The following is a 26,492-nucleotide window of genomic DNA, read 5'->3' as shown; positions in this document are numbered from 1 at the left end:
AATGGGCCCACGTTTATTTCAAATAAACGTGGGCCCATTTAAAATGTTTATGTTGTGTGAAAGGTCTGAATTAAGGAGACACATTAATTGATTAATTGAACATTTTATTAGAGGTTTGGTTTTCATATGAAAGACAGCACAGTTCACAGGTACAACTGTACAAGGTCAACTAAAAGGATAAAACCCACAAGAAAGCCTTTGGCTTGTTTAAATTGGGCTCCCTTTTACAGTTTACACAAACCTGGGTTATAAACAGATGTTCACAGACAGTGACTATATTAAAATGTACTTTTAATAAAATAAAAGACCTATGACAGATACTGCCTTCCTTGTCAGAGCAAACAGACAGAGTTGCTGTCCCCACTCCCCAGTCAGAACAGGTTCGAAATGTTGAGAAAATCAACATTTTTATCAACTGTTTTGTGTGTTGTTGTTGTTTACTTTAGCGTCAGCGGCTTCTCAACTCACGCAAAACAAGCGCTCCCTCTGTCGTGTACACACCGGTGCTGACGTCACGCCGTTGACTGTGTTTATGTGTTATGTGGTTTGGGCTGTTGCTAAACTAGCATTGTGTGGAGGATCTCCGAACATGATTTGATTACACCGTTGGTAAGACGATGCATGTTTACACGATTTACTAACGCTCAAATGAGAAGACTGCATTCGAAGCAACACGTCGGAAAATTGTGCGACGATACATTCTTTCGTAGCCTCGTAGGATTGTTGTTAACAGGCGAAGGTCGTTTTTTCTGTTAGCAGGCTAGTTTGCTAGCGCTCGCTAACGCATACCCAGAAGAGCAACATCACTTTAAAGTACCGTATGTTCGCCATGATCAAAGGCTGGTACGGGCAAATGGCACATTTACAGGCCCGTCACTAAAAGTGTTGTTCTCTTGACTGTAATTAGCCTGATGGGCCGCATATTCCCATTAAAAAGAAAATGTGATGAATGTATGTTATCAGCTCAGTGGTACTCAAACTTTTTCATGTCAAGTACCCCCAAATTGACACTTAATAGCCCGTGGACCCCCATTTGAAAATACATGCCAGAGACCCCATATTGCCCATATAAGAGATTTTTACGACTCTGGCATTACTGATTCTCAACCAGTTTGACATGCATTAGGCTACGGGCCCCCATTTAATGGCATTTCTATCTCCGGGACCCCAATTTGTATTGTAAAATCAATGTTGATTTTATCTCTGATAGTGTACAAATGGAGGTTACACCCCGCCATTCCGAAACACCGCTATTCCGAACGTTGACTTCTAACCCTAACCCTACCCCTAACCCTAACCCTAACCCTTACCCTAACCCTAACTAACCCTAACCCTACCCCTAACCCTAACCCTAACCCTGCTTCGGAATAGCGGTGTTTCGGAATGGCGGACTGTTGCCACAAAGGGAAATGGGTCCATTTGGTTCCATTTGTACACTCAGAGTTACAGACCCATAAGGGTCCATTTGGTTCCTAACTATCATTTAGCTGAGGAGCCCCTGGAACTTCCTCAAGGACCTCGGGCGTCCCCGGACCCCACTTTCACAACCAATAATGTAGCTCTAGCTACCTTGAAATGAACACAATGTTTTAATTCGTGGTCCTTTCTGTTTCAGGTGAATTGGATCGATATGGCGGTGTGTGCACTGACCATGTTGGACGGGATGGGAGATGAGGTGATGGCAGCAGGCGGTGTCCTGCTCCTGGTCTTGGCCCTGGTTCTGGCGTGGCTCTCTACGCATGTTGCTGATAGGGGAGACCACATCCTGGGCACCATCCTCACTGTCGGCGCCCATGCCTCCCTCATTGGACTGGGAGGCCACAGTAACTATAGTGGAGGTCCTCCAAGCTCAGACACACCTGAACAACAGACACCAACACCACCTCAGGAAAACAAGCCAGAAGAAGGGGAACCAGTTACAGAGAGAGGGGAAAGTGAAGGAAGCGGGGAGACAGAAACAGACTTGCTGCTGAACATACAGGGCAAACAGCCACATACTGGTAGATACCATCCTGATGATGACGATGACGACGACAATGACGAGGACGATGAAGAAGGTGGAGAAGAGCAAAATGATGGCGATGAGGAGGATGAGCTGGATGATGAAGACAAAAAGATCCCAAAGTTTATGCCAGTGTTGTCCCCCAGTTCTGCAACTACTACCACTACCATCACTGTCCGTTTGAAGTTCCTAAATGACACAGAAGAGCTCGCCTTTTTGAAGCCACAGGACACAGTGGGTCTGCTGAAAAGGTTAGTGGAGTGAAATACTAATATCTGAATACTTAACTGTAATATATTATATCCCATGTTGTGCATATTTTGATGCCTCTCTTTCTCGCCCCCCAGCAAATACTTTTCAGGTCGAGAAAGTCAGATAAAGTTGATCTACAGAGGGCAATTGCTGCAGGATCCCAAAAGGACTCTGTTTTCCCTAAATATCATGCACAACAGTGTGATCCATTGCCATATTTCCCAAGCCTTGTGTGAAGCCAGTCCAGAAGAAGATGCTCGATCCGGGGCAGGCTCGGGAGTCGGGTCTGGGGTCTCTGGAGGAATCAGAGCTGCAGGTCTAGCTCTTAGCACCAGTAGCCTGGTGGTGCCTGTTTTTGTGGTGATATTGGCTGTAGTGTGGTACTTCCGTATTAACTACAGGCAGTTCTTCACTGCCCCTGCGACCATCTCCCTTGTGGGAGTCACTGTGTTCTTCAGCTTCCTGATCTTTGGGATGCACAGTCGTTGAGTGGGAACAACACCAGATGCATCACAATGGAAGGAAGCCTTTTACTCAATTTGAATGTTGGCGTTCTCGCGAGGCCGAGTAAAAATAACAGCAGTGTCAGGTTGCACCAGGAGAGAGAGACAAACTAATCAAAAGGGGCTGTGGTGCAAATTCAAGAACAAGGGCAACTGGAAGCCTGCAGTATGTTTGTGCGTATGCAGATTGTGCACACTTGTCTGTGCATGCACCAAGAGGAAGCATTGTGTGAGATTGTACAGTTTATATGGAGCGGCGAACGATCTGCATTGTATGCGTGTCTGTATGAAGTTCAGGCTAAACTGAGCTGTTATTTTCCTCATCTTGAGAATGACAGTGGTTCATGTCTCACTCATTTCAGTATGTTCTAACAATCTAATTGATGTAATATGCTCTTTGAGTGTTGCTGGGGACGAGGGTCGTGCATTTGTGTCAGACACATTTTATTTCATTCACTTTTCCTAATTATTCCTAAATAGATTTATTTTCTCTCTGAAATACAGTATGTGAGGTGTTTGACAGGAACATTTGCTCAATTTAAGACTTGAATGTTGAATATTTGGAACCACTCACTGTTGTGCTGTGTGGCCTATGTTTCCATTTATTATCCTTTACATGACACAAGCTCTCGGAAGTCAATTAAGGACTGTAACGGCAGCCTTATTGCAAGGCTGGAATTTTCTATGGATTTTTGTTGCTTAGTTACTACTCCATGCTGATATTTAGAAATAGGCTAATTTAATGAATAAGCAGTATCGCTAGACCTAAAAACATGTTTTAATGTAAATATGGTGTATTTACTGTAAAAAAAATGAAAATAAGGAAATATAACCGATCAGGTGAATCTGCATCTGGCACTTGAAGGTTTGAGGGGGCAGTGAGTGACTCATTAGAAAATGGTCACTGGGAGCCCTTTTTACTCTTATGTATGTTGGACTGATCTGGCTTCAGTGCTGAATAAGATTAAAGCAATTAAAACCATATTCTTGTTTTGTGATGACTTGGCGCAAGGTTGTTTTACTGTGTAACCTAATATACATGAAGGGAAACTAGACATGACACCAACTCACATTGTTAATTATGGAACATTTAAATTCATCCACATAGTTATCCAATAAGTGGAGTTTTAGTCTAAAAAAGACAAGATGTGGATGGCGCTTTCATTTATTCCGAAAAGTCAGGTAAAGAAGAAATAACCGTTATGGACTTGTGCATGAAAAGTCAGAAAATCACATCCTGTCATTGCATTAGTTGTGAAAGCACTTAGAATAACAACATTGGACATTTTTCCTGATCATTAACAATAAAAATAGTCTACTGCTGGGTGGGGGAGGTTGCATGAATGCAAAGGTCTTAAAATACATTTTCCAAAAAACAAACACACCATAACACGCAAAATGGATTGGATCCTTTTTAACTCCCAGGAAGATTCACTTTGAAACAATACAGAAAATGTAAATTTCTATTTTTCCTTTAATGGTATACACCATAAAAAATGTATCCACCTGTTTCCGTGGGAGTTTACTGGAGATTATTTGGACCACACTTCCGGTTTAACAGCAGACATACAAGCTCACGTCGCGTCGCAGATGCAGCCCGTTGTGAGCTTGTAAATCACACTCGGCTGCAGCGCCGGAAGCTCGTTACAACGTCTGCGCAATGCACTATGGGGCGTTGGAAAGCCGTGGATACAAATGAATCATCTGTAAATATTTGTTATAGGCCTACTTAATTATGTTCATATTTTACGTCTTTGGGTTATAAGATGGTTAAGGGCCCATTGCGTTATGTGGCCGCTATCAAAAATCATACTGTCAAAATAAGCCACAAAGTAATCTTGTGCAACATAATAAACCTTAGTGAATTGACATGGTGAAATAAATGCACTTTAAACAGACTTTAGTCCACAGAAGCCATTTATGGACTTATTGGATGAAAGACTGTTTGGATTTGACAATGCACAACCTATTGTCAAATCTGTAGCTAAAGCAGGGCCAGGTTAGAGTTTTGTAACACGCTATAACTTATATTCACTTGATTCATTATTCTTTGTGTTTACAAAAAGCCCATTCTCATTATGATACAGTAAATATCAAAATCAAATATACACCAGTGTGTACAGGTAAATATACATATTAAATATAGTGGTCCATGTAAACTAAAAAGTCAAATATTTTAAATGACACACATACTTTCACACAAATGGCACATCTAGATGCAAGGTTATCTGAAAATACCAATAACTATGCATGTCCTATACCACTACTGACAAACCCCACGCATCATTCATGAACACCAATCAAATGTCCTCACTGAACATTCACACAAACATAAATAGACATACAATCAGGTAGCTCTCGTGCACATCTGGGTGGAGGTGCTGGCAGGCAAAATGAAGTATAAAAAAGACAAACTCTCACTGCCTCTTTTCAGGAAGGGACCGCACACTCCAATGAAGGACGATGGACAGGATTCAATGCTTCGTTTCTTTTTTTTATTGCGTATCGCCGTGTGACTTCGTCAGGTATGTATAGCACCTGACGAAGCCAAAATAAATTAGGCATTGAATCCTGTCCATTGTCCTTCATTGGGGTGTGCGGTCCCGTCCTGAAAAGAGGTAGTAGACATACATACACACAGATACATTCACACACTCACACAACTGTGCAATACAATGCTGTTATTTAAAAGCCACTGATGAATTGTCCAGCATTGTCTCTTTTGACGATAGCAAAGGTAAACATGCTGTTTTCTCCGTTACACCCGATCAGATACAACACAGCCTAAAGCCTCAGACAGCTCACATACCTATACCCATAACATCACTCAAAACCTTTTGATTATCAGATAACATCTATGTTCATATTTCTACCATATTATATTATGTGAGTGTGAGAATATGGACTTTTGACTAATTAAAACATGATTAATGATGAGTGAGGGTTCACCCATTCTTATTTACATGGATCTAAAACTCCTGCATACTGAAGAAGGGGTGATGTACAATAGAGGTGGGGTGGTTGGACAAGACTAGTGCTAGTTTAGGTTATCATAGATACTGGGAATAGATGGTGCTGAGAGTTTGGGCCTCTTTTTTCTGTTGGACAGGCTGATATCACTCTGAGAAGTGCTGCTGCCCCCTCCAATGAGACACCCACTACCCCCTGCAACTCCACCATAGTTTAGAGGCGCCTTCTTCTTTTTCTTTGGCCTTCGAGCATCTGAATGGTTGTTGCCTGGGAAAGGGACACAAACAAAAGAGAAGATCCATATCTGACCAATATGCAAAGTGAAATTGCACTTGGTTTACTTCGTACTGCTTGTTGTTACCCCCTTACTGGCTTTAGATGAGGCTGAACCAGAGGGAGAGATATCCAGAGATACACCCCACTGTAGACGGCTCACCAGTCCGTCTGGAATGTCATAGCTCTCACTCTCCACCACAGCATCTGCAGTAGGCACTGATGGCCTAAAAGACAAAACACAGTCCTGTCAACCCAACCCAACTGCAACAACAGATGAGATTCAGCAATTACTGACTGTCTCTGGTTAGGAATGGTGCTAAACAGCCAATGAAGTGATTCTCAACCTTTTTAATTAATTTCAAGGACCCCCAGTATGATATGCATTAGGCAACAGATTTGATATGACCCCCATTATTTTGATATGATTTTTATCTCCGAGACCTCAATCTACGCAGTAAAACGTTTTTTAACTGGATCCATTAGGTTTATGACTATCAATCGTTTAGTAGAGGACCCCCTGGAACCCCCTCAAGGACCCCTGGGCGTCTCCAGACCCCATGCTGAAATCCACACTGTTCACATCCCTGCCATTTGCACCATTACCATATCCATCTGTGCAACAGTTCAATACATACTTTGTTTGGACACAGCAGTCTAGGCCGCGTGATTCCTAAACCCACCAGGATTGAGTTAAGACCCGCCTCCTCTCGATAATCTTAAGTATGAAAGTGCCCATGAACGTTAGTGCTGCTCGCTCAAGTGCAAAGTACCCACTACCTACTGATCCATTACAATAATACACGCAGCATAATAGGCCCAAAGCCATATCCAAACCATAACAATTTAACTGATAATAAAGAGTTTATTTGTGAGCACAGTAGTGACAAATTAATAGCTTTCTCAGTACGTTTTTCTCTTTAGCAAAGTTACAAAGTTTTCCCTTTATTAAGCACAGTAGGCCTACAATTAAGTCAGTTTCAAGATTTTTTTAGCACAGTTTATTTTGAGCACTGTAGTGAGAAATTAATAGTTGTGCATTGTGCAAATGCAGGCTTTTCTCAAGTACAAGTCTTCATGCCTCTGACATTATCCACCCTCCATGTGTCAGGCAGGGATTTCAGCCACTCCTGGAATAGGCCTGGGGCCAATTCTGATATCTTCACAAATTGGTACCACCCAAGGTGACCGTACATTTTTTACATTTTTGACTTCCTACATGTCTCTAGTTTACATTTTGGTATGATAACCCTTTCTGAGACCCAGCTTAATTGATGTTATCACCCGCTAGAGTCGGTCTCCCATCGACTTTCTATACAGGAGGAAAATACCCTTAAAACTTTTTTTTTCTGGGTATTTAAGTAGGATGTGAGGGGTCTAACTAGGGGTTTGTTATGATGCTGAATCCATTGCAAGCATTTGTTTTGCACAAAAAACATTCCTTGGGCTACAAATGGCCACAGAAGACGCCCACAAAACTGATGAAACTGATGAAAAGTGATGACTCATCACTTTTCATCACTAAACCATTGCTTTCTTTCGTGTGGTAGAGGAGGTCTCTTGGGGAAGGGGGCACACTCACACAAATGGCCTCAGGAGGAACACCCTGACATCTCTCCTCTGTTCATCGGTGTGCTGGGGGCACCGCTGAGACCTAGCAGGACACAGTATGGCATGTCCATTGTTCAAATAGAAAATAACAGAGTTTTTGAGGAGATCTTGATACTTGATAGTTGCTCATTTTACTATCACATATTTCCCACCATTCCACATAAACATGCAATGATGAGTTTCAGTTTACAGACATTTAAAATAAACTTGCAAGAATAGAAACGCTATTACCCCATTTAGTAAGGGAAAGTTAGCCTCTAGCTACATCAATCTGGGAACTAAATCTAAATGACTAGCTTTCTTCACAAATGTGTTCTACTAGGTGTCTACTATCACCTCTGAACTTTGTCAAACCCAACTCCCTTGACATACTTTGTGGGAGCCAATCAAAGTTGGGGGTATCGGGATACCCAGGGCCTGGGATTAAAGGGGGAAAAATAAGAAATGGCCAATATGAAAGTATGAAGTGTGTAATTAGGGTAATGTTGGGCTGCTGAATCCATTCCAACCATTAGTTATAAGTAAAAATGACTCCTTGGCCATAAAAAAGGCCTAATTGGCTAAGGCTTAGCCAATCATGTCATTCGAGTTCACCTGTGTCCTCTTAGTCCCTATGTTTTAAACCCTGTGTTTGAATGTTCCTTGTCAGATTGTATCATGTTATCCTGTGTGTCATGTGTGATTACCAACCTGATCTTGAATAGTTTTCATGAATTCAAACACTACTCCAACCTTTTTTTTTATTGCCAATATTATATGTCTCATGGCCTATTTTATGGCCAAGGAGTCATTTTAACTGAAAACGAATGGTTGGAATGGTTTCAGCAGCCCAAAAATACCCAAATTACACACCTCATACGCTCATATTGGCCATTTTTTATTTTTTCCCCTTTAATCCCAGGCCCTCGGGATACCCAATAACTTTGATTGGCTCCCACAAAGTATGTCAAGGGAGTTGGGTTTGACAAAGTTCAGAGGTGATAGTTGACACCTAGTAGAACACATTTGTGAAGAAAGCTAGTCATTTAGATTTAGTTCCCAGATTGATGTAGCTAGAGGCTAACTTTCCCTTACTAATTGCAGCATAACGTTATGCTGCTGTGGTTATTCATTTCCTTATTGATTTTTTCCCTCATGTACCTTTACCCCCTACAGTAGATGTCCTTAACAAAACAACTAGAAAGTTACAAACAAGGGATACATATCCTACCAACATGCTTTTAAAAAGAAAAAAAGAAAAGAAAAGAAGAACACTGAAAAGTGCGCAAAAGTCTAATTGTTTTGTCAATTAATGAATGGGTCTGTTTATCATGGCAACGTTACCTGGTGCACATCTTCTTGGTGTGCTCAGAGATTACCCCACATTGCTGAGGACATAATTATTAGTTTAGTTGTTAGTGACATGACATAGCTCCAAAAACTGCACTTCCTGAGAAACAAGTGGGTCCTGAGATGGATATTTGACATTAAAACAAAGCATGTGACTTGCTCACCGTTGTCAAGAGGGACCTCAGTTCATCTGGGCCTAATGACTCATAACTGATGCCAGGGTTGTAGTTATACTGAAGAGAAGGGAACACGTAATGAGAACACGGCAATATTCTGTCATACATTTAGGAAGAGAGAGGAAATTATTTGTAGGTAAAAGGAAGGAGGGATGAACCCTGTTACCTTGAATACATCTGCATTGACACTGTTACTGAGCTCACCTGAAAATGAAAAAGCAGACCTTCGTAAAACCACACACCATCTCAGATTTATTTAAAAACAACATTGTAGAAAGTTTGATATTTTCCATGGGAATTAAATGTATTTTAATTCTGCAATATTGTTAATTAGCTACCGGTATTTGTGGTCAGCAGCACTATTCATTTGAATTAGGTACTGTAATGCTTCAAGTGGAGGACATCCAAACCCCTCAGCCGTAAGTGACAATCAATCAACTCAATGAGCACTGCTGGAGATCTACAACACTATATTGTGGTTGGTAATGGTATTACATAGCAAGTGTCCATAACCCACTTCCTGTGAAATGAGGAAACTGAACACATGGAACTTCCTGATCCACAACATAATGCATGCGATGCACCCCAGTGCTGCAGAACATTTACTTCCAGGGACCAAGCAATCAGTCAGCTCTGAATGTGTTCTGAGCAGCCATGCTCTCTGAACAGCCACACACTCCCAACAGACACACGTTCCTAAAGGCAATGCACTCCAAATAACCACAGGTTCCGAAACGGACACTCACTCCAAATAGCCATGCATGCGCTCCAAACAGCCATGCCCCCTGACAATGCTGCAAGCAGCTATACCATGAGCCAGGCAATAAGCTCATTCCGAACAGGCAATGCTCTAGTGTTGATAATGCCACCTAAAGTGCATACAATATAAAATGTCAAAAATATACTCAAGTGAAAATAAACCAGACGTACTTATATAGCATGACACACTACTACCATGTCTGATCTTTCTCAATCGAATACGTTTTTTGCTTTAAAGAACAATAAAATCTTTAATAAAACATACAATCTGGATATGTTTCACCCAGTAAAAGTATTCAAAATATACTCACCATTTTTATGTTTAAAAGATTTTGATCTTCTGGGTGAATTTTGATTCTGCATAAAATATAACATTTACATTTGATTCATTTCTATTTGACTATGTACATCTGGAAGCTAAGGAATATATATAATACAGAAGAGTTCAAATGGTAACAGACATATTATAGATTATATGTATACTGCTGGCCTTTATCATGTATGAGAAACAGTCAATGTATATGCTCGTTAAGCAAACAAACAATCGACACAAATAAGCAAGACTAATCAAGTTCCCAAAATACCTTATCTGACTTTCTCTTCTTGGCTGTAACAGAGAATTAAAGTGGGTTTATTTAAGATCGACAAAACTATTTTATTGTTACAGATATGATTCTGATTAATCACACTATTATTCACCTTTTTTCTCTGCTCCATATGACCAGTCATTGTCATTAAGGTCATCATTGTCTTCCTGATCACTCTCTGATTTGCCCATGTTGTTGTTTGCTAGTCTGTTTGGCAGAGGGAATCAAATCTGTCCAAATGTTCACAATCATCTTTTTGGCATATGATTATGATGATCAGTTGTAACTGACCTTCGGTTGGCAATGCGACTGCTATTGCGTCCCATGCCCAGGCATTTCTCTAAGTGTGGGGCAAAGCGAGAAGCTGCGATGAGTCGTTTGCAATTGGGACATTCACACTCCTTATTTTTCCATTGGTTATACACTTGCCCGAATACATCCACTCCTGGCTGATCTACAATTTCTATGAGACAGATGAGAGAACATACTGTAAAAAACGTTTTATTTTTTTTTGCATTGTCAGAATAGTTTCCATTAATCTGTTTAAAAATCTTTATACAGTACATTTCAAACATGTTCAAAAATAGCAGAAATGACAATAGATTCCATAACTCTATTTCCACAATTATTCTTTTATTATCTTTTTTCTTTCAAAGTATTCATTTTTTTTAAAGATGAATTAAGGCTTGTTTTTGGGGAGATGGGGAGTGGCATGCAGTCCTTTGCTGCATGATGCAGCAAAGGTCGCCGGGACCGGGATACGGACCCACGGAACGCTGTCAGGCATCAGAGCCTATGTGGTATACGCCTGGACCGCTAGGCCATCAGGCACCCCAGATATGTCTTGTTTTGGCCATATTATTAATACCATATCTGCCCTGTACAGTTTTTGTTTACAAAGCCCATAAAAACTTTTTATATAAATGTTCCAATGTTTCCAAAACACAAATCATGAATCGGAATAATTTAATAAAATAAATTTATTTTGGGGGGTCCCCAGATGATTAACTTAATGTGCATGTTGTTTTCTCACTCAACAGTAAACAAACCAACATAAAATTTAAGTGTATAGAGGATATCTGCACATTTCTAAAGTGACACTTTAAGGACTTTTTAATACCTCTGAAATTACAAATTAAACATTGGCCAAATTGTCAAATATTAGTCAGAAATTGTGAAAATAGCCGATCTACATGCTCACAATGCCTTGCGTTGCGAGGCGTTGTGAGCATGTAGATCTGCTATTATCACAATAGAACCGTGTTATACAAAATGTAATGCCTCAACTCTTAAGCCGAATTTCCATACCAGTTTTTAGCCCGACACTACACGACACGGCACCGCACCGCACCGCATTTTCATAGTACTCGTCAGGGTTGGGGGGTCCCCAGTTAAAATATGATTATTTTGTTGGTCACAGCCTGGAAAGGTTGAGAACCACAGAACTAAATGATTGTTACACCCCAATGCAGAATGAGACCCAACAGGAAGCCCAAGCAACAAACCAAATTCCTTCATGCTCTCTTGATCCGTGTCCTCCAGGAAGAAGTAGCCCTGTTTCACAGAACGATGCACCTCAAAACACAGGCCCAAACAGGCATCCTCCACCAGGTCCGAGTAGATGTCATGGACCAAGGCCTGTAATGTAAGCCTTATTCACTTCAAAGAAGTACAGCAGTGATATAACAATCACTTCTAGACCAAAATAAATATTATATCCTATAGCAAAACCTGTAGCAATCAAGTATGAGGAAATCATGAAGCAAATGTTGAGCAGGTGTTCACTAGTTACCTCTAGTTTGGTGTTGTCCAGGCCTGACAGGGACATAGCTTCCATTTTCATTTGAGAAACTGAATGGAACGTCTTGGCTGCAAAGCAATGTTGGCCTGGTGATTAATGGACATAGAATAAGATACTGTGTGGCTACAGTGCACACACACACACACACACACACACACACACACACACACACACACACACACACACACACACACACACACACACACACACACACACACAGTTGAAGAACCTACTTGTACAATTAGCCAATTTAAATTACATGTAAATATAAATGTACAGTTTACATTTATATTTTGACTAATTTACCCCTTTCAAAAGGAGTAGTTCACCCCCAAAATGACTTTGTTTCCTATTGATTCCACATGCCATGGAGACTTGAATTCAAAAATATTGTTTTGTATGTGTTGCATTCCTAAGACAATAAATAAATAAGTACATTTACCCATCCAGTGCCATGCATTTGGGTCCACATGTGTGGGTAAATTTAGTATAATCACATTTTTGTCCACAAATACAAAAACAATATTATTGAACTCAAGTCTCCATGGCATGAGTAATAATCAATAGGAAAAAAAGTCATTTTGAGAGTGAACTACTTACTCCTTTAAGCCGATTTGGGATGACGGCCATCAGTGGTGTAAAGTAACTAAACGCATGGGGCTACTGGAGGAAGCGCGTTTTTAATGGAAACTAAACTGCAGTGCTGCTACATGAAAGTGATGTGAACAACCAGTTCCCTTTTAAAACAGCGAATGGATCGTGCAGTTATGTGGTTCGTTACGGTTACGAACAGGTTACGTCAGGTAATGTGACGTTACATTGTAGCGTTATGCTGCTGCTGCTGCTGCTGCTGCACACAGCCTGGTTAACATTCTATTGAATACATGACAAGTTGACAACATATATGAGCTTTGTTTAAGCAATTAATAAAACAAATAATTATTCACCCAATGTTGTAGCTTGGTCGGTCCACATGATGCAACGACTATATTGTCATAATAATCGAGTAAGGATCGTATAACCCTGTCATTTATATAGGCCTCCTGTATGAGTCCTGGTGTCAGTCACACTGGGCGAACAGATCGGCGCTGTGATAATGTCACCCACTGTGTCGTTAATGTTCGTTATTTGACACATAATGACAGTTTCCTCCTTCGACACTGTCACTGAAAACTCACCCCGACTCAAGCACTTCTGAGGGGAGGTGTCATCACCACTGTAAGCACACAGCCACAGTCAACAAATGCGACGTGAGCGTACACAATGTCCATGCTCATATCTTCTTTTTAATAATAAAATAGTAAGATTGATCACAGATCGCCAGCGAGCTGAGCCCGGGGTGCTCAAGGCCACACAGACGCCAAGTTTCGTTATGCTCAGGCAGACATCAATAAATGAACGCAGATGTCTTCGTCCATGTTGATCAGCAATCGATTCGTTTAACCTGGTTATTTTTCATATTCATGTAATCAATGTATTAACTTGTAATGTATTTATTTTAAGTAAATATTTAATGATTGGTGTTTGTTATGAATCACCTTGCTCAGCTTAACTGCACCAACACAGAACATCATTAAAGATCTTATTTTATTTGCCCAAATACTTAAATTGCAAGGACATAAGAACACCCTCAGCTATAGAAAACATCAAAAATTTTCAAATGACCAGCAGTACAAACTTGTAAAGCTTTGCCGTCTTATATATTTCTACAAATAAACAATATGTGGATTGACATGAGAACTAAAACAGGAGAATTGAAACAAAGATTCTCTCCCCTGTGAGGTGAGGACCCACTGGCCTCAAATGTCACTGATGAGGGATTGCCAAATAAAAGCAACAACAAAACAATAGCCACTCAATACAAAACAAGGCAATATTTACAAAAATTACACCAGTATTATCCCCAATTCCATTGGTAACTCGCTTTTACAAACACCATTATCAAACAAATGCTGCAAGTCACTTTTCGCAATCCCTCCCAAATAGTCCACGCTGCTGGTTTTGCTTCAGTCAATGAGATTGTTAATGGTCAACTCCAAGTCCAATACAATGTAAAATCCTGAGTGTTACTTTAACTCTTGAGTGTACAAATGGGTAAATTAACACCAAGTATTTTACGGTGTACCAATAAGCTTTTGTAAATGATAGTTGCCTTGTGCTGACCTGTCTTCTAGACAAAAAGGACACAAAAAGACATGAAATAGCATCTGTTCACATCCGAGCAACCCATTTTTTAAAAAGCACAGCACTGAGCATAATTATGACTGAAGAACTTTGGGAAAAATAAAAGATCAAACAATATCTACATTCATGATGATGGTGTGATGATGGGACCATGATGTCCCCCACCCAGGCACATCCTCACATAGCAGTCGTATCATAATATGCACACAACGGCACACATTAAAGCAAAGCAACATACATACACTCATATACAGCTTGTGTGCATGAATGCACACACAAGTACTCCATGTGCCCTTGCACGCACACACACAAAGGGGAAGGTTTACATGTAGTGCACACCTTTTTGGGATAAGCAAACTCAAATCAGTTCGATTACAGTCAATTTCCTTTAAATTTCACAACAATTGTATTTAGAAAAATAACGAAACCATTCACAAGTTTAAAATCCATATGCAATAGCAAATGGATCTTAACACAAAGCATAAACCCTTTCATCAAATCAACTGTAAATCAAAAAAATAATGGTTCAGCGGAGAAGGAAACAACTGTACAACATACTGTTAAAACCATTTAAGTCAAACTTTCAGAACGAACAAAACTGCTCTGAATTAATGAGGAAACAAGTTACACACAACTAACTGCACCGGTTCCAAAATAAGCACTTAAGCCTGATCTATACACTGCCATGTGACGTGAGTATGACAAAAGTTCTAAATAAAATAGAATTGTTTCAGACATAAACAAAATTCCTCTAAATATCTCCAGACACATTTCTATGTATTAGGAGACAATTCTATTGACTTTCATATTTGACAGCTGTCTATGACATTTGAACTGGTAATACACCTTAAACGTTGACTGAAAATGTGGGGTAGTAGTAAAGTTCTCAAAATTTTTCCAGCAACAAAAAGACATTCATAATGGCTTGATTTTTCCTGAAAATACCACCTCTTTAAGAACCAAAATGATAAAAATCTACATCATAGTCATTGACAAGATAGGAGCAAGTTTTGAGAAAGAAAAAAAAAAAGAAAGAAAATAAAAAGATTAAAAGAAACATTCTAAAGAGTGCAATTTTTCAGTTTCCCACACCCCCCGCCCCCACCCCAAAGCGATCCACCATGCAAATGGATTCTTTGGCTCTGCTCTACCAAGCCTGTTCACTCCCCCCACTTAAAAGTGTGGACCTGTCTTTAACTTACAAGGAAGAATGGGAAATTAATAGCCATGAATATTAAAACTCTAACCCACTGACATTTAACTCAAGATTGAAGCTAAAGCTAACATGCAATAGGATGCTCACTTCAGTAGGACATCAATGTCCAGAGCTCCGAGTTGGCTATTGTTATAGATGTATTAAAACAAATGCAATAAATACATAAAAAAAAGAAAAAACTATAGAAAAGTGGACGAGTGTGAAATGGACGAGGCGATGGAGGGGGCTCCCTCTGGTGGTGGGAGGAGAGCAGGGTTGGCACAGTGGCAGAGCTCCCTGGACTCTTGGCTCAGCGCTGCTCAGTCTCTTTTGGGTACAGGAGTCAGCCCGGTTTTAATCTGAATCAGAGTCTGACGACTCGGCTGAACTTGACCCACTGCTGCTGTCCTCTGACTTGTTCTCCTTGTCTTCCGCCTCATCCTACAGGCAGATTAACCATGAATTATTTTTCATTAAAATGTATGTTTTTATTGTGTTTTCGGTAAAGTTGAACAGCACTCACGTCGTCGTCGTCATCCTCCTCCTCATCATCATCGTCGTCATCTTCTTCACTAGACGATTCTCCGTCAGAGGAAGCCTTCTCTCTTTCATCGTCATCATCATCGTCCTCCTCTTCATCCTCTGATTCCTGTAAGAACAGCGTATTGGGTATGAATATTTAGGTTTTACTCTTGCTCTCAGATGCAGTAGAGGAGCAGGATCCACAACATTTACATATATATAAGAACTAGGGCCCCAAGTTGAAACTTACCGACTTCTTGGCCTTGGCCTTAATTTTGGCAGCTGTGCCTCCCGGTTTTGCTGGATTCTTTCTTTTCTGAGATGGAAGGGGGAAAAAACACAAAATTCACATCATGCATTAAGTCAGATGGAGAAAGGAAAAGAAGTTTGTACACAAAGGCACAACAGGCATGTGAACAGAATGATATTACTTACTTGTGAATTATACTCTTTGTAAGTATTTCTCTCTTGTGAGGACAGGCTCTGTGGAAGCATAGTAACATCGGTGAGATAAGATTTTTCCTTCTTTTTTTACTAGATTACTGAAATATCTAACCTGACTCCGCCAGATGGTGGCGTATTGAGTTCCTCATACTTCCATCTGAACCACTCAGAGACTGTTGCTACACCGTACCGCGCCTGGTTCAAACCAATCAGCGGTAGCTATGGGTGGGATCAGAGCGAGAATGGGTGTGATGCAATCGAGAAGCGCCCATTGCAGTTGCAATGTAATTTTTTCACTATTCATCTTTGCAGCTACCACAAGCTGCAGCAAGCCTTTTTTCAAACGCACTTCACGTCGTGGTCCCCCGCTTCACCTCGATCCCCATCGGGGGATGGCGACGTGAAATGCGTTTAAAAAGGCTCGCACTTAGTGTTTACTTTCCTGCCAGTGCAGCTACTATACGTCATGCAGACACGTCCTTGAGTGGTTGGAGTTAGCACGCCCATACAGTGATAGACAGATGGCTCCATCCAGTCACCTGCCAAATAGCTTGAAAAAATGGACCGCCTCCTTCAGCGGTTGGTCCTGAACGATTCCAGATGGAAGTATGAGGAACTCAATACGCCTCCATCTGGCGGAGTCAGGTTATGAAATATCCCCAAGATCCAGCTCATTTCCAGACACTGATTGCTTACCGCCAGCCACTGTTCCAGCAGTACTTTATACTGTCTCTGCTTCTCCTCTGCTATCTTCTTGTAGCGGTCCTTCTCCTTCTGAGGTAACCTCTGCCAGCGGCCACCGATTTCAGTCATCCGCTCTTTCATTGGGAGGTGGTTCAGCTCGCCATTTGATAGCATCTCTTGAGAAAACTTCTGGTATCCATTTCTAGAGGAACACAAACAAAATTGGCAACATATATATTAGCTCCAACATTGACAAAAAGGGAGTACAAATTAAAAAGGACCAGCTGTGAGTAACTTACGATGGTGGTTTCTTGGGCTCTCCTTCAAACTTCATTTTCTTCCCTGAGGCGATGGCGGCAGCAGCAGGAGAACGCATCTCACTCAGCTCTCTCTGTGTTGGGAGACAAAAAAAAGGTGAGTGGTTAACTCTCGGTCTAGAGAGTTAGAGGTGTTGTACAGTTCAAATAAAGGTCCACTCTTACCTCAAATCTTTTCTGGTCTTCTGCTGCCTTCTTGATCCACATTATCTTCTCTTTTTTCTCCATGGTGTTCCAAGTGGATTCCATAGCTTTCTGTGCCTTGGGTCGGTCATTCTAGGTTTAGATTTACAGAGTTGTGTTGTTAATTTACATACCAGGAGTCCAAATATGTTCAACCTGGAACCTTTAATGAGTCAGTAGTTTAAAAGACAATATCATTGGTATTGCATGTTTAGCCCAATAACTACAACTCCCGTTTAAAATTACCATCAACCATCAAGTAGTGTGATGCAGTCAATGTGGTATAACATCCTAGACCACCGGTATGGTCCATTTTCTTCCTTTCCTGTTTGTTTATTGATTTGTGTCTTGTTCTTTTTTGGTAACATTGTAAATATTGTAAACAGCAATTTCAAAGCATTTAATGCTTAAAAAGAAAATAGTATTACAGTAATATTACCCCCATCTTCATCCTGTGTAGTACTACGAGTATCCATATTGAAATGAGGGAATAAAACGACAAATACATTCATTTAAAGCCAACAGCCACACCCATACCTTAAATCTTGCCAGGTAGTCCCCAATGACACTCTGTTGCCAGATGTCCTGTGCAGTCTTTGGTGTGTCTGGCAGACTGCGATCCTCCTTCTCCTTCTTCATAGACTCTGCTTTCAGGACAGTTTCTAGCCGCTTATACTTCTCCTAAAAGAGCAAGAGAACAAAATTATATTATATAGCTGAGCTATATTCTTTCTAATGCACATGTAAACTATGTGATATCATGCAGCCAAGATTCATAGTGCTGCCTATTGCCCAACTCTCTCCCTCAATGCATTCTCCACTGGTTTTAGTATTTATTTTGCGTTTACCTTCTTCTTTTCTGATAGCTCGTTGAACATGCGTGCCAGCAGTCTTGTGAGTTCACTCTCTGACAGCTCTGGTCGCTCCTGATGCAGTTTGGGACGCTTCTCCTCAGAGAAGATGAACATGGCGGAGATGGGCCTTTTGGGCTTTTCTGGGTTTGCCTACAGATTGTGGAGTGTATAATAATATTCATGAACCCTGTGATCCTCAGATGTACAGCCTTCACATGGTTTCGCTTGATGCACTATGCCATTACAATTTAGCCATATAGCAGATGCTCTTAATAAATCCAGAGCCATTTACAATAAGCAAGGACAGCACAAGGCAATACATCAAATGCATAGAAATAGTTATCTAAACACATAGGTAGACCAAGAAGCTATTCAATAAAAATGTTAATAAAAAACTATCAAAACAATCATAATCTGTAGATTAAAGCTATACACACTATGTATAGTTTCAATGTACAATAGGATGCCAAGTCGAAAATGGCCTGGCATCGTCTATATCAAAATACTATCTAGGGGCGCCCGCTGGCCTACTGGTCCAGGCACATACCACTTAGGCATTGCCACATAGGCATGGATGCCTGGCGGTGTCGCCGGTTCGATTCCCAATCCGGATGACCTTTCCCGCGTGTCACTCCCCATCTCTCCCCCCCATTTCCTGTCAGTCTACTGTCCTATCAATAAAGGCATAAAAGCCCCCAAAAAATACAAATCTTTAAAATGCTATCTAAATTACTTTTTAGCCTTTGCATAAGCCTGCATGGTCGTCGAGGGTAGGCAAGTGTTACATTAAGTGCTATGGGCTAAGGTGGAGTACATCTATTAATCACATAATTCTATATTTTGATCACAGAACATTACTTAAAATATAATTACAATGTATATTTTTAGTATCTACCCAAGACCACAGCAGTAGCTATATCCACTGATGGATTCTACTGCATTGTCTGACTCTTACCTTTGCTTTGGAGGTCTTCTTTTTCGAGGCGGTACTGCTTGCCCCATTGCCCTTCTTAAAGCCTGCCATCTTCTGCTCACCTAAAACTCGCTGCTGCTCTTCCTCTGATAAGCTCTGCATTTACAGTAAACGCACAGTATGCAACATAAGCGAATAGTAATATGCCAACAACTCACTTATTTCTCCATTTTAAAAAAAATAGTCAAGGAGAATACCCGTTCACATTGAACCATGGGGTCAACTACTTATTAGCTTATTGTTTTTTAACCCCCCCCTCACCCCCCCCACACACACACACACACACACACACAAGTGTCACTCAAGATGGTAAAGGTAAAGAAAAAATGAACTTACGCAGAGAAATCTGTTCATCTCAATTTCATAATCTTTCTTTCTCTGAAAAACACAATAAGAACATAAAGACAAATTAGGCACAACTTTCACATCCGTGACATCAATATCTTTCACATATGACCCTTGTCTAATATTGTAGTGCTTCTCAACCTTTTCAGGCCGTGACCCCCAAAATAATCATATTTCAACTGGGGACCCTGCACAAGCACTTGGAATTGTAAGAGTTGGCATTACATTTAGTTTGACTCAATCTATTCCATTGTGAAAATAGCAGATCTAAATGCTCACGCCTCGCGTTGTGAGCATGTAGATCAGCTATTTCCACAATTTCTGCTTCTAATATTTAACAATTTGACCAATGTTTGACCAGAGGTACTAAAAATGTCTTTAAAGTCCTTAAATTGTCACTTTAGAAATGTGCAGATACCATGTATACACGACACGTATACTTTATGTTGGTCTGTTTACTGTTGAGTGGGAAAACAATGTTAACATTTAGTTAAACTCAGTGGTTGACAACCACAGTAGTATTGTAGGAACTCACCTGTTCACAGCGCTTCTGGTAGGCGTCCTTCTCATTCTGCTTCAGTAGCTTCCATCGCTGGCTGCACATGACCATGCGCTCTGTACTGGGCACATCTTTCATGCTGGACATAAGCTCCGCACAGAACATCGAGTAACCGTTTCTGAAAACAGACACAAACATTAGGGTCACGTATCCTTCTTTTGTGCAATAGTAATGATATGATTACAGAATACAGATGCAAGCAAGTAATCCATGTTGTGATGACTCACGGAGGTGGTTTGTCAGGTCGGCCATCAGACTTGTCCTTCAGATGCCTTTCCGCTTTGGTCAAGGTGGATTTTACTATGTCCTCCTTGGTCATGTTCAGCTCTGGATGCTGCTGGATGTAACCCTGCATAGTCCCCTAAAATTAGGGGAGGGCGATATGGAAAAATGTCATATCACCATGTTTTTTTTTTCAAGCAGTGTGTCACGATCCACAATCTTATCATCACAATTCTTTTTCATGTTGGTTTTCAAGTTACCAGTACAACCACCTACAAGGTAACTAAAACTAAAAGAAAAAGGACTAAAAAAATACCACTTCAAGCAGGTTTTAATCTCTATCATTGTATCTCGATATCTATGAAAAGGCATATCGTGAAGACATTGGAAAGTCTCAACAATATTTAGCACCCACCCCTACCTAAAATACAACACAAGCACCGGTAAGTATACAGTAAAATCCTGCTTTAAGTTAACCATGAGTCTACAAATGTAAGCCAATTGGTAACATTTGCACACTCAGGGCTAAATTAACACTGGTTTTGAATTTCTTTCCAAAACACTGCTTCTCAAGAATACATAGAAAATAAAAACAATTAAAATACGCAAGTTTAACAAAAGCAAACACTGAGGACTTAAAAAGACCAGGCTGAACAATTATGTCTTTAGTTTCTGCTTCTTAAATGTTTATAGATCTCAAGTGCACGGGCAGGGAGATCCAGAGATTAGAACCACCATTTCAAAAGTTAGATCACATTTTCAGTCTTCACAAAGTACATCTCCTAGTGACATGTTCTCCAGAGTGTCGTTTGGAATGTAAGCACAGTGCACCCAATCTAGTGGACCACGTGTCACACACCAGTGGTTCTCAAAGTGGATTTCAGGGACTCTCTAGGTTCCTTCATGGGGGTCTAAATTGACCCTTACAAGTCTGTAACTTTGACAGTGTACAAATGGAATCAAACGGACCATAACAGGTCAATTTGGTTCCATTTGTACTCTGTTGAAGTTAAGGCAGATTGAGAACCACTGATAAACAGAACACTCACCTCATACTCTTTATGCTGCTCCAGGGATTTTTGGATCCATTTGAGTCTCTTTTTGTCAGTCAACTGTGTCCACTGTTTCCCAAGACTGTCTTTAATGTCTTTGGTGGTTGCCTAGTATCAGACATAAAAAGGATATAGTATCATCATACAACCCTTGCATATAAGAAAATGTAGTGTGAGGCATGCCGTAAATGACCCTCTCCATTCTCCTCCTCTTCACTTACATCTGGACGTGTTTTGAGGAAATTCTTCTTTTCATGGTTGTACCAAAGCTGCTGTGGTGTCTTGGGCTTCTCTGGTACATTTGAACCTTTCTTGGCCATGCTCTCCATGAGATCAGGGTGCAGTTCCCTATTCAAATAACACATCATTCTAAGTATTGACCAGTTAACAAGCTGATGATAGACAAAGAAGCTGCTTTCCCTCATATCACTGATACTTTATATAACAGGACCTTACCTGAACTTTAACATGCTCCCCACAAATGTTTCTTTGTCCCTTAAGAAGTCTTCAACATATTTTTTCTGAAAACAAGCAAGAAGTTAGTGGTGTGATGCTGCATAAATGTGATTAATTCAGCTCAGAATACCATTCTGGATTTAATGCCACAGTCCCTTTGATTCACCTTCTTCTTATCAGGGAGCTCCCTATATTTCTTAGAAAGGATCTTAGTGAGGTCCAGGTTGCTCATCTCAGGGTGTAGTTTGGCATACTTGGCTCTCTTTTCCATGAAGAACCGGAAGTATGGGGTCAAGGGCTTTTTGGGGAAATCTGGGTGCTTCTGATTATTGCAAAAAGCAAAATGCAGAGACATACAAAAGATAAAACAAGGAAGAACAGTCTATTATTGTTGTATTGTATTAGGAGTATGATATGTTACTATTGTTACTGTATTATGATAATTGTGAACCGTCACATTTGGCATCTATGAAATCATGGACATTACCTTTAGTTTTTTGCCTTTGTAAGGGTTTTTGATGTAGTCCTGGGCATCAAAAATCAGTTCGGTTAGTGTCCGGAATTTCCGTATCTGTTGTAATGAGATAATAAACAACACAAATATTGAGTAGAGCAAAAAGTTTTTAATCTCTAAACAGCTCAAGAATGACTCTTTATGAATGAAGCTCGGAATCGGATAGGCCTTGTACCTCTTTGGACAACTCCGACCACCTCTGCTTGCACATCTCTGCTGAGAAGGACTCAAAGGCCACCTTTCCCCAGTCTAAATGTGACTCAGATGTCTTGTATTTGGTCAAGTCCTTCTGGGGAAGGGCCAACTTCATAGCATCCAGCAGTTTTAAGAGGTCATCCTGTGCCCATACTGAGACAATGTAGAACACACAAAAAGGCACACAATTAGACTGTTAAATGGATCAGTACAATACTAAAAGCCTAACATGAAATCACATTGAACGCAAAATTAACACATTGGCATTTGATTATTAATAGTATGGTAAATATAGCCTACTCCACCTTGGTCTTGAGCAGGTGTCTCCATTTCTCCATTCATTTGTAAGTGTACTGTCCTCTATACCTTTTGCAAGGGTGAAAAGAACATCAACTTAATAAATGTAAGTAATCATACATATGTGTGTAAAATACTGAGCCATGTCTAGTCTCTTCACTCACTACAGCTCTGAATTCGATTACTTATTTGATTACTAAACAGTCAGACCAAGATTGTGTCTTGTGTCTGTGACGTGTATAATATACAAATATAAAAAAGACGTATTTTACGTATGATTAATATCCACATTTAGTCTAAGTATAGTACATCATCATCAGCAACGTAAAATCTCCGACCTTTTCAACCCAAATGGCATTAAAATCTGCCTCGACATAATGGTTTATGTTCATTACACCGCCCCTAAACGTTTACGCTCCATCGTGAGACATAGGCTATTGCTTGTGACGGCTTCAAATCTCAAATAACACTGCAGAGGGCTTCAACTAGCACTCCGCAAGCGCCTCGTCAACCAATTTGTCAGCTGGAATGTGGCGTATTATTCCACAACAAAGTGTTCTGGACGTACGAGAGCGACCATTTTCGTGTGTCGTGCGCTCGGTAATGGAGTCTTTTCTCGGGAGCGGAGGTGGGGAGGTTCCACGGATAGGAAGAAGGAAGCGATCGTTCATGGACTGTAGGCAGCTGTAGGCGACCAGCTGACCATGGACGGGGATCTGCTTTCGGTCTCCGTCGAGGGGGAATGGTGCACAGGGATCACCAGCACCAAACGCAGCCTTACCACCGACGAGGCACCAAACATGGGATCTTGCTCCGCCACGAAATCTCTAGCCCGGAGGTTTTATTTACTCCAGGCCGGAGTGGGGGAGCATTCGATCACTGTTAATAAATTACTATTCGAAATTTGCAGGCAGTTTGACTATGAATCGGCATGTAGAGTTTTGGACTTTTACGGTGAAAACAAGGTGCATTCTTCAGCGAGGCGTAGCCGAGTTTTACTTCCATGATGGCGGCTGCTTGTTGTTCAGCCCGTCCTTGATGCCTGGCTTTGCACTACATTCGATGGGAGTGTTAACCAACGTTGTCGAAATTGTCGCTAAACGACTTAACACGACTAAATAGAAGCTTTCGGTCGTTTTTAATATTACCCTCACTTCAATTTGCGAATATTACAAGATTCTGGCGATAAATAGTGCAGTTTTGAGTAATAAGCTACCGAAGCCAAGGGCAAGCAGGTTCTCGAACCGAAGGGAACCGCTTATCGCCTGACGCATTAACAATGAATATTACACTGAATGTGGGCAAAATAACAAGTTCTGTTTACAAATGTGAAGAATTAAAAAAGGGACAGCTTTTAGCTTACCCCTGTAATTAACATTCACCTCTTGTTTCTGCGTGAAAACCCGTGGAAAAAGCTCTAGCTTCCTGCAAACTAAAACAACGTCAAATGAACCAAATTGTCAAAAAAGAAGAATCGTTCGCTTAAATTAATAGTACCTTTCTGTGGTTCGTTTGTGGACACATTATTTTAGAAATTGAGTATGTTTGATTTGAGCGACCGAACCGAGGAGACTCGGGGCTTGTGGAGGCGCAGGAAGAAAGAAAACTGAAATATGAAATAATTTCTAACAACCTCGCGTGAAAGTCTGAATTAAACGTTACTTTACAATAAATGTCACATTCGCGATGTTCTAACGTCGGCTCCAAACGCAGGTATTAAGCTGCTTCGCGTTCTTTTGTAAAGAAATTAAACGGTATATGCGAGATTCCGAGAACGCAAGCAGTAGCCTGGCTGGCTGGCTGAGACGGTTCTAGATGTTCTAGGTCCGCCATGCTGACGCCTCACACAGAGCGAGTCTACAAGGAGACCTACCGTGACAAGGTCCAATGGCGCACTGCACGCACAGCACCCGAGAAACGGGCTTAAAAAGTAAAGCCAGGGCGTTGCAACCTCCCCTGACTCGATCCAAGAGCACAAGCAGAACAGAAGGCGGGTTCTCGAGGCTTGGCGTTGGTGGTTCTGAGTTAGTGAGGCGAGAGAGAGAGGCGCTCGCCTGTACGGTGAGATATTAAACCGTGATCCCTGATGGCTGAGCAGCGAGGCGGCTGGCTGTTCCCACAATAGCCGCATGGAGGTCTCGGCGCGGAAAGCACAGGCTATTCTTTGCACGGAAGAGCCCGGTTATTGCACTGGTAGTCAAATTATGATGGTGGGGGTTGAAATGCGAAATCCAAGGCGGGTGGAATTTTGAAAAAAATATTTTTCTCGCTGGCAATTGCCCCCAGTTTCTTACCCGCCGTAGAGGACAAGAAATTCGGGTATGGCGACCTCGTCTGTGCCCTACAGCAGTGTATTTGCCAGCACACAAGGCACACACAGTCTTGGCTAGCGCTTTTTTGAATCATCATAACAAATAACAACCAAGACTCGGTCGCGTATATTGTTTGACTGAAAGTATCTTGTATTGGATTGTTTATCGCGCAGTTGTAGGGCCAAACGAGGCGGCCGCGTAGCTTACCTGTCTCAGCGTGAGCGAGTGTCGTTGTGGAAGAAGGGGTGGGTTGAACGTTAGCCAGCACTGCGCTGTCGGTCCAGGGCACGGGCGCTCCAGTCCCCGCAGAGATGGAACTTCCCCCCGCCTCCATCTCACTTGCTTTCTCCCTCCAGTCAACGCGCAGCTCTCTCGATCCAACCATTTCTCTGAGCGGAGACAGACATCCACGTTTTCGATCTCTCTCTTTCTCTCTCTCTCCAGCTCAGCAGCGTTCCTGGACCAGCGCGAGGGGCTATTATTTTTCCGCAATTTCCCGGCCCAGCCCGATCGCTCCACCGATCTGATGCCAGTGACACTTAGATTTTATTTCGCTGCACAACGTTAAGGTTTAACGTACGGTTCGATGATTTTTGTTGAGTTGTTTTGTTATCATTTTGGATGTGATTGAATATAGTTTGATATATTATTTTAAATCAAAACATTAACATTTCAGTGGGGAAAAAAGTTTAATTTCCAGTTAATTATTTGATTGTCAGTTTTTGCCATCAAAATTAAGAACTATTTAACAGAAGCGTATCCATGCCTTTTCAGACCGCATAAACCTAACCTTTTTGCAAATTCTAAGCGGCAGTTTGACAGCTTCATTTTCACCCTGCTGCATGTATTTCTTTTCAACTCCACCTTGTCTGTTTGTGGGCGTAACTCAGCCATCCAATCCAGTCAGCCGGATTCATCGAA

The 26,492-nt window shown here is 41.1% G+C and overlaps 3 protein-coding genes across 10 annotated transcripts; 1 reads left to right on the top strand and 2 right to left on the bottom strand.

Moving 5' to 3' along the window:
- The first annotated feature begins 540 nt into the window (after positions 1 to 540).
- Positions 541 to 3,721, top strand: tmub2 (transmembrane and ubiquitin-like domain containing 2). Its single transcript, XM_080724340.1, has 3 exons — positions 541 to 609; positions 1,616 to 2,253; positions 2,350 to 3,721. The coding sequence occupies exons 2-3, from the start codon at positions 1,631 to 1,633 to the stop codon at positions 2,741 to 2,743; spliced, it is 1,017 nt and encodes a 338-aa protein (XP_080580466.1). The 5' UTR covers positions 541 to 609; positions 1,616 to 1,630; the 3' UTR covers positions 2,744 to 3,721.
- Positions 3,722 to 3,967: 246 nt separating this feature from the next.
- atxn7l3a (ataxin 7 like 3a) lies at positions 3,968 to 13,605 on the bottom strand. 5 transcript variants are annotated; one of them, XM_080724269.1, is made up of 13 exons: positions 13,442 to 13,605; positions 12,255 to 12,349; positions 11,968 to 12,100; positions 10,754 to 10,925; positions 10,575 to 10,669; positions 10,460 to 10,482; positions 10,187 to 10,232; positions 9,283 to 9,320; positions 9,105 to 9,173; positions 8,935 to 8,978; positions 7,583 to 7,654; positions 6,097 to 6,227; positions 3,968 to 5,994 (listed from the first exon to the last, which is right to left on the bottom strand). In XM_080724269.1, the coding sequence occupies exons 2-13, from the start codon at positions 12,303 to 12,305 to the stop codon at positions 5,795 to 5,797; spliced, it is 1,074 nt and encodes a 357-aa protein (XP_080580395.1). In that variant the 5' UTR covers positions 12,306 to 12,349; positions 13,442 to 13,605; the 3' UTR covers positions 3,968 to 5,794. The 5 variants fall into 5 exon arrangements, with proteins under 5 accessions (XP_080580395.1, XP_080580396.1, XP_080580393.1 ...); XM_080724270.1 differs by having other exon boundaries at positions 12,255 to 12,331; XM_080724267.1 differs by lacking the exon at positions 13,442 to 13,605 and adding an exon at positions 13,211 to 13,371.
- A 249-nt stretch (positions 13,606 to 13,854) lies between these two features.
- ubtf (upstream binding transcription factor) lies at positions 13,855 to 26,376 on the bottom strand. 4 transcript variants are annotated; one of them, XM_080724367.1, is made up of 21 exons: positions 25,779 to 26,376; positions 23,268 to 23,328; positions 22,943 to 23,115; positions 22,741 to 22,824; positions 22,420 to 22,575; positions 22,254 to 22,318; positions 22,019 to 22,145; positions 21,795 to 21,905; positions 20,751 to 20,884; positions 20,500 to 20,641; positions 19,956 to 19,997; positions 19,602 to 19,715; positions 18,641 to 18,796; positions 18,330 to 18,473; positions 17,775 to 17,885; positions 17,592 to 17,683; positions 17,305 to 17,494; positions 16,600 to 16,647; positions 16,415 to 16,480; positions 16,166 to 16,291; positions 13,855 to 16,083 (listed from the first exon to the last, which is right to left on the bottom strand). In XM_080724367.1, exons 2-21 carry the CDS (start codon positions 23,302 to 23,304, stop codon positions 15,997 to 15,999), a joined length of 2,205 nt encoding a protein of 734 aa, XP_080580493.1. In that variant the 5' UTR covers positions 23,305 to 23,328; positions 25,779 to 26,376; the 3' UTR covers positions 13,855 to 15,996. The 4 variants fall into 4 exon arrangements, with proteins under 4 accessions (XP_080580493.1, XP_080580494.1, XP_080580496.1 ...); XM_080724368.1 differs by lacking the exon at positions 25,779 to 26,376 and adding an exon at positions 25,133 to 25,254; XM_080724370.1 differs by lacking the exon at positions 25,779 to 26,376 and adding an exon at positions 23,828 to 24,021.
- Positions 26,377 to 26,492: the final 116 nt, after the last annotated feature.

Source organism: Nannobrachium achirus (genome assembly GCF_963921795.1).
Source record: "Nannobrachium achirus genome assembly, chromosome: 4".
In the NCBI taxonomy this organism is placed as follows: domain Eukaryota; kingdom Metazoa; phylum Chordata; class Actinopteri; order Myctophiformes; family Myctophidae; genus Nannobrachium; species Nannobrachium achirus.
This window is presented reverse-complemented; position numbering and strand designations above follow the sequence as displayed.